At 51.7% G+C, this 6,445-nt stretch overlaps 1 protein-coding gene across 1 annotated transcript in view; it reads left to right on the top strand.

The window, feature by feature from the left end:
* Positions 1–6,345: 6,345 nt before the first annotated feature.
* Positions 6,346–6,445, top strand: part of EMH_0083130 (uncharacterized protein) — a gene marked incomplete at both ends in the record, with an annotated part of 5,275 nt that continues 5,175 nt past the window's right edge. The window contains one exon of the mRNA XM_013494334.1: positions 6,346–6,364. Within this exon, the coding sequence (XP_013349788.1) occupies positions 6,346–6,364 (19 nt within the window). The remainder of the gene's footprint in view (positions 6,365–6,445) is intronic.

Below are 6,445 nucleotides of genomic sequence, written 5' to 3'. Positions count from 1 at the left end.
GAGGGGGCCTCCGTCATGTTGCGTTGGGGGGCCCCTCAAATACCCTGCTTCTAAGAAAAACAGACAATAACTAGCTAGCTAGCTAGCTTGCTAGCTAGCTAGTTAGCTGGCTAGCAATAGCTAGCAAGGGAGTTTGATTGCTAGCTAGCCAGCTAGCTAGCTAGCTACAGCCAGGGCTCAGATGCCGATCCCGCTGCCAGCGAAAGGGCGGGCAATAGCTAACTTACTCGCAGCTAGCTGGATACCTGTCTATCTATCTAGGTAGCTGGCTGCCTAGCTAGCTAGCTAGTGATGCATGGGGGCATGCTGAGCTGCCGCCTCCGAACGTGCCAGCGGCGTACTCGGAGTTTNGCTAGCTAGTGATGCATGGGGGCATGCTGAGCTGCCGCCTCCGAACGTGCCAGCGGCGTACTCGGAGTTTGCTTCCGCTTAGCTGCTTAAGTGTTTTTAAAGACTGCCTATGTCTGAGTGGTAGGTGATGTGCGGTGTACAGACAGCTGGTGTAGCGTGATGTAGCATGTTATGCCTACGGATAGCACACGAGCTTTCACTTGGCCTTGGTAGGTTGCATGTAGGCAAGTAAAAACGCTGTACAAGTGTATACGGAGGTAGACAATGCAGCAAACGAAGCTTCGTTGAACCTTCCTCGTGCATGCGCGTGGGGCTGGCTTGTATCACCAGCCGCAGCGAGGTGCGCTGCAAGCCCACTTCAGGCTGCCTCCTCCCAGCGCACCCAAGCCCTGAGCTTGACGCCCAGGACGCCTGGAGGACGGTGAGGGGGGACAACTGCTTTTGGCGAGGCCTTACTTCAACTCTTTACCGGCGTTGCGGCTCGTGTCTGTCTTTTATTAAGGCCAGAGAGCAACAGCTATACCTGGTAGCACCGCATTGTGTATTGAGACACGTGCGAGCACGGATTCGAATACTCACACAAGTAGCGTCAAGCATTGCAGGCGAAAAGAAACAAAAATGAAATGGAATAAAAAATCAGACAAAACCCAGTTCCCTTTCTCAAACAATGTCCGCCTCACCAAGTAGGTTCCAGCTCTATTTCGGCATCCAACCGGCGGGGAAGTGCACTCCCGCCAAGCACAATTCAGAAAGAATGCCTACGGCTGGGCTGTCCTAGGCGAAATGATGGGCGCTGGAAAGCAGAGGCCGTGGAGGAGTTCCTCAGTTCCCTAGATTTATACCTCCGCCTGAAAATACCCCGGAAGAATTCTAATTACTTGTGGCCTCCTCCTTATTAGAAGGGGATGCACGGCGGTGGTGGTTACATTTAAGCAAAGGTTCTACCTTTTCGGAGCACATCAGGTCCATGCACGCCTTTCGTGATGCGCTGAATTGCCGCTTTATCCTGGGGTCTGCGGGGGAGCAGGCAACAGTGGAACTGAGAAAGCTTAAGCAACGGAATCCGTCGATAGAGCGCTACACTCACAAATATCAGTCATTGGTGAACCGAAGCCTTGTAGTGGATCCGGATGTGCTCTATAGTTGGTTTGTAGCAGGGCTGTCCTCCGGTGAGAGGCAATCAGTAACCGGTTGGGCTACGGAGAGGGAAGTGAAGGGTGAGAGAGTGGAACTCGCTGACATGATGGAGTGCCTTCGCAGAAATGAAAGAAAAAGTGGCACTTCCACAGCCTTAGCGGAAAGGGAAGAAAACATATATGGGAATTGTCAAGATTTGGCGCCTATAGATATTAGGGCTGTGAACACCAGAGCAGGCAAAAGGCCGGCTAGAAGCAGTAGCCGATAGCAGACAATGAACTCCCAGAAAGCCCAGAAAGCAAGATAATACCGAACGGCGCACTTGCTTCTTTTGCAATAAACAATGTCACTTATTTTGTGCTGGCCGGCTTATGAAAACGGCTAGGGAACAATTGAAACCAAATCCCAAATCTTGTACACGCGGATGAACGTTCAGAAGTTCCTCGGTCTCGCCTCATACAACCGCAATTTCATTATTGGATTCGCTCTCATTTCTAACCCTCTAACTGATACTCTTAAGAAGGGCGAGCAGTTCCTCTGGTGGGAGAATGAGGATGAAGCCGCCCGACGCCTCACTGGGCACCTGACCCGGTACTCGCGTTCCCTGATTTTGATAAGCGCTTTTTCCTCACGACCGAAGCCAGCGACACCATAGTCAGGGTAATGCTATCTCAGCATGCTAACAGCTCGAAAAAACATCGAATACTTGCTTGCTACTCACATCTTTTCACAGAGAGGAAGCAGCAGTATCCTGTACCGGAGGGGCTCTACGCAATCTGGTGGGGCGTAAAGAAGTGTCGAGATTACCTATATGGCAGGCGCTTTAAGCTCCAAACCGATCGTCAATCCCTAACACACCTGACAAAGAGGTTTCAAGACTACGGCAACGAAAGAGTGATGCAGTAGCTCTCCCGGCTCACGCAGTACGATTTCACTCTCAAGTATATCAAGGGTATCAGCAGTGTGGTCGCGGACGCATTCTCCATACGCCCTAGAGGTCAGGCGCACGCAGTGGTCCGCGACTGCACTCGTCTGTGATGACTCCCATTATAACGCTAAATTGCGTTCGTCTTATTCTTTAGATATTCATGCCACTGCTGCCCTAGATAAGCCCACAATGCGCGACGGGTCAATTACTACAGCACCGACGGCGACCCCCCAGCGGCACCAAACGAAGCGACGAGTTCGCCCATTCTACGTTACAGCTTCATTTCGACCGGAAATTTTGTGAAAAGTGCATGATCATGCTTTAGCAGGCCGTGATGGGGTCAATACAATATTTGATAGTGTTTCTACGTCCTTCTGGCGGCCAGGAATGCGCCCCTCAGTCGACGAATATGGCTTCTCTTTTGCCTGCAGCAGAAGCTGCACGACACCCTCAAACCTGGACTCCTGCAAGGCCTTCCAAGTCCCGACATGATCTGGATGAATATCTCAATGGATTTCGTAGCGGGCTTACCACCCGTAAGATGGCACGATAGCATCTATGTTGTGCTGGATCGGCTTAGCAAACACGCTCACCTTATTCCCTGCTCGAGCAGTCACAGCAGAAGTGGCTGAGCTATTCATTAATCATGTGTAGAAGCTCCACGGGTTCCGCAAAAACATCGTTACCGAGATGGATCCGAAGTTCGTTAGCGCGTTCTGGCGCAGCTTCATGCAACGGCTCAGCATTGAGCACGGCGTGACCACCTCCAACAATCCGGAGGCAGATGGTCAGACCGATCGAACTAATCGCACGCTAGTGCAGTATTTGCGAGTTCACACCCAACACAGCTCATCGCAGTGGGTTGATTTTCTTGGTTGTGCAGAATGGGCTTATAATACTACAGTGCACTAGTCAACTCGTTGCTCCCCGGCGTCCCTGGTCTACACAGAAACTCCACGAGCTGACTCGAAGCTGGATTTCGCTGTTGGAAGCCATCCGCAAATGACTGCAGCCTCTGACCTCCGCAGACAGCTCGCAGCAGCGCGGGAATGCATGAGAAAGGCAGAGAAATACTACGAGAAAAGACCTTCAGCAGTTGCTTTCAACCGGGTCGAGTTAGTTTTCGTGGATTTGCACTCCCTCCGTAGCGCGCAAGAGGGCGAGCAGCCCCAAAGGTTTGCAACACGATGGGTTCAGCCGTTTTTCCCCGCTCTTGGGTCAATGCGTCGGCCTACATCATTGAGTTATCCTCAACGTGGAGATGCCATCACACTATTAACATGGATTTCTTAAAACCGTTTCGGGAATTCCCGCGGTTCCCTAGCGCTCTGGTGGGGAAACAGCAGGGATGTCATCGGGATAAGCCACGTATGGAGGATACAGAGATTCTAGAGGCACGGGTTAACACTCTCAGATGCCATAGCGAACACGAATACTTTGCGAAACTGTCAGGCACCGGTGCACGTATGGGTTTTGGAAGATCGCTTACGGGTAGCGACCCACCCAGAACAGCTACGAGCTCTACTTGACCCTACAACACCTACAGGCAGTGTGCGCATGCAAAGTGTGTGAGGACGTGTACAGCGGACGGCCGGTTAGCAACGGATATCTTGTTAGGTGTCGGAAAATTTCCCTATTTTCATACTCAGGTTCCCCTGACAGCTAACTACCTTGCCTCACTATGTTTTCTTTCTCCCTTCTACACAGGTAGTTGGGGCGGGGACACACCAGAGAAGTTGTATGCTCATCTCCTTGCATAACCACCTCTCGGACTTTCGCCGGAACCCCAGTCGCCTGGGACAAGCAGCGGCGGGATGTGAGGATTGGCTCGTACAGCAAAGAGAAAGGAACCCGGAGCCACAAGTGCAAAACAGCAGCCTTACGAGGCCACACCATAGCGGAGGCGCCGGAAGCGGCGTCACCAAGGCTGGCCAAGCACTGAAGTCAGGGTCGGGCCGGCATCGCCGTCACTTGCTACGATGGAGATCGAATGACGGTATTGACTTATGGCAGTTTCTCGATTATTGACTGACCCCAGTGACGCAAAATTTCAATGCCATGAAGGGCGTGTGGTTGGCGCTAAATGCAGCTAATCCTGCGCCAACTTGCAGCCTCTTCCATCCCTTCCTGGCATATGCTGAGGTGTGTTTTCCGCGTTCGTCAGCTCCACTTTCGAGTACCATCGTTCTGCGGTGCTGTCTCCAACGGTTTCTACTGCGGCTCCCCCTAAAGTCCGAGAGGCGGTTCTGCCCTAGCAGATGCGCATACAACTTTTCTGGTGTGTCCCCGCCCCAACTACCACCGCACAACGACGGTACTCGAAAGGGGAGCTGACGAACGCGGAAAAGACACCTCAGCATATAAGTAGCCGGAAATCCCGACGGTACCGATCTTCCTTCCTCCCACGATTCGCAAAAGCGAGACGGACAGGAAACAAAACCCGAGCCCCGCGAGACGCTCACAATGTGTGAATGATCCGTCCGCAGGTTCACCTACGGAAACCGTGTTCCGACTTTTGCATCCTTTAGAGGCGTCTATTTACGCAACTTCCCGGCCAGCGCCAAAGAGGGGTTGGCCAGTCCGATGAATTCACAGGAATCTCCGAGCGGTTGCAGCGTCGGGCGGTGTGGAAAACGTCAAGTCCTCGTGCCCCTTGTGCTCTGGGCTGTTGAGTAAATTAATTTACTTTTATAATATTAATAATATATAATATTAGATACAGCATTAAAAACTGCCGATGTAGGATACTTAACAGGTAGATTAGTAGAATCGCATAACATTAAATCCTAATAAGTGCATTGGTAAGAATGTAAGTAAACTCTAAAAATACCATTCTATCCTCATATGTTAAGTACAGATGGTAAATGATTTAATTATTTAATCTTATTCCTATTAGCGTAATCATTCTACCGATCCTCCTTGAAACACGGATCAAGGAGCCTAACATATGTGCAAATATGCGGGTGGCAACCCTGTATGCACAGTGAGAGTGAGACTAGGAAGAGGTTTGCTTTTTGCATTTCTCGCACCTACGACCGACTACGTACTCTGTCAGAGGTTTGGGTAGTAGCATGTCCTTGCTTGCAGCCCTTAAGAGGTCCCGATCCTGCAGTTTCACTCTGACGGTTCGGTTATTTCTTGCTTACACTTTACTTTCCACGTGCTCTACGTCCTCACTGACTGCTCTAGCGACCCAGGGTGTTCCAACTGTGGCGAGCCACCGGCTGGGGTGGGTGAGCGCATCATGACTCCCCGCAACTGATGCGTATGCGGCAACTGGTACGCTGAATGCCCTCATGTATCGAAACGGCTCTATATTGAAGACACATGCGGTCACTTTTAACTACTTCATTATCGTATTATCATTCGGAGCGGCAACTGCCAGGTGAACAGTAGCAGCACCCGCAGCAGCAGCAGCACCCGGAGCTGCTGTTCTAGCAGCAGCAGCAACAGGAACAGCAGCTTAGTCACCGCAAAACACATCCAGCAGCAGAGGAGCACGCGCGATGCCCTTGTACCCGTACAGCAGCAGTGGTTGGGTGGCGTGAGGGAAGGGGTTTAGGGGACGGCAAGCAGCATCAGCAAAGGGAGCGGCAGCACGAGCAGCAGGAGACATGGCGCAGCCCTACGGAATTCAGCGTGGTTATCGGCCCACGGGCGTGTGCGCTTCTCGCCGACGGAGGGGCAGATGTAGCATGAGTTAGCGCAGGGGCCTTCACTTGGCCTTGGAACGTTGCGTGTTTGCGCGTGTAAACCTCCTATAAGTACATTCAGAACTAAAGAGTGCAGCAGAAAGCTGTGCTGATGCTTCCTTGTGTGCAACCGTGAGGCTGGCTTGTATTACAGGCTGCATCGAGGTGCTCTGCAACCCCACTTCAGGCTGCCTCCTATCCGCAACACCCAAGACCTGAGCTCAACGACCAGAAGGCATGGGAAGAGAGGAAGGAAGTCAGCTGCTTTGGGGAAACACTTGTTTTAAGTCTCTACCTATATTGCAGTTCTGTGCTTGATTAAGGCCAGAGAGTGTTA

Source organism: Eimeria mitis, genomic scaffold (genome assembly GCF_000499745.2).
Source record: "Eimeria mitis Houghton genomic scaffold, Emh_scaff111, whole genome shotgun sequence".
In the NCBI taxonomy this organism is placed as follows: Eukaryota; Apicomplexa; class Conoidasida; order Eucoccidiorida; family Eimeriidae; genus Eimeria; species Eimeria mitis.
This window is presented reverse-complemented; position numbering and strand designations above follow the sequence as displayed.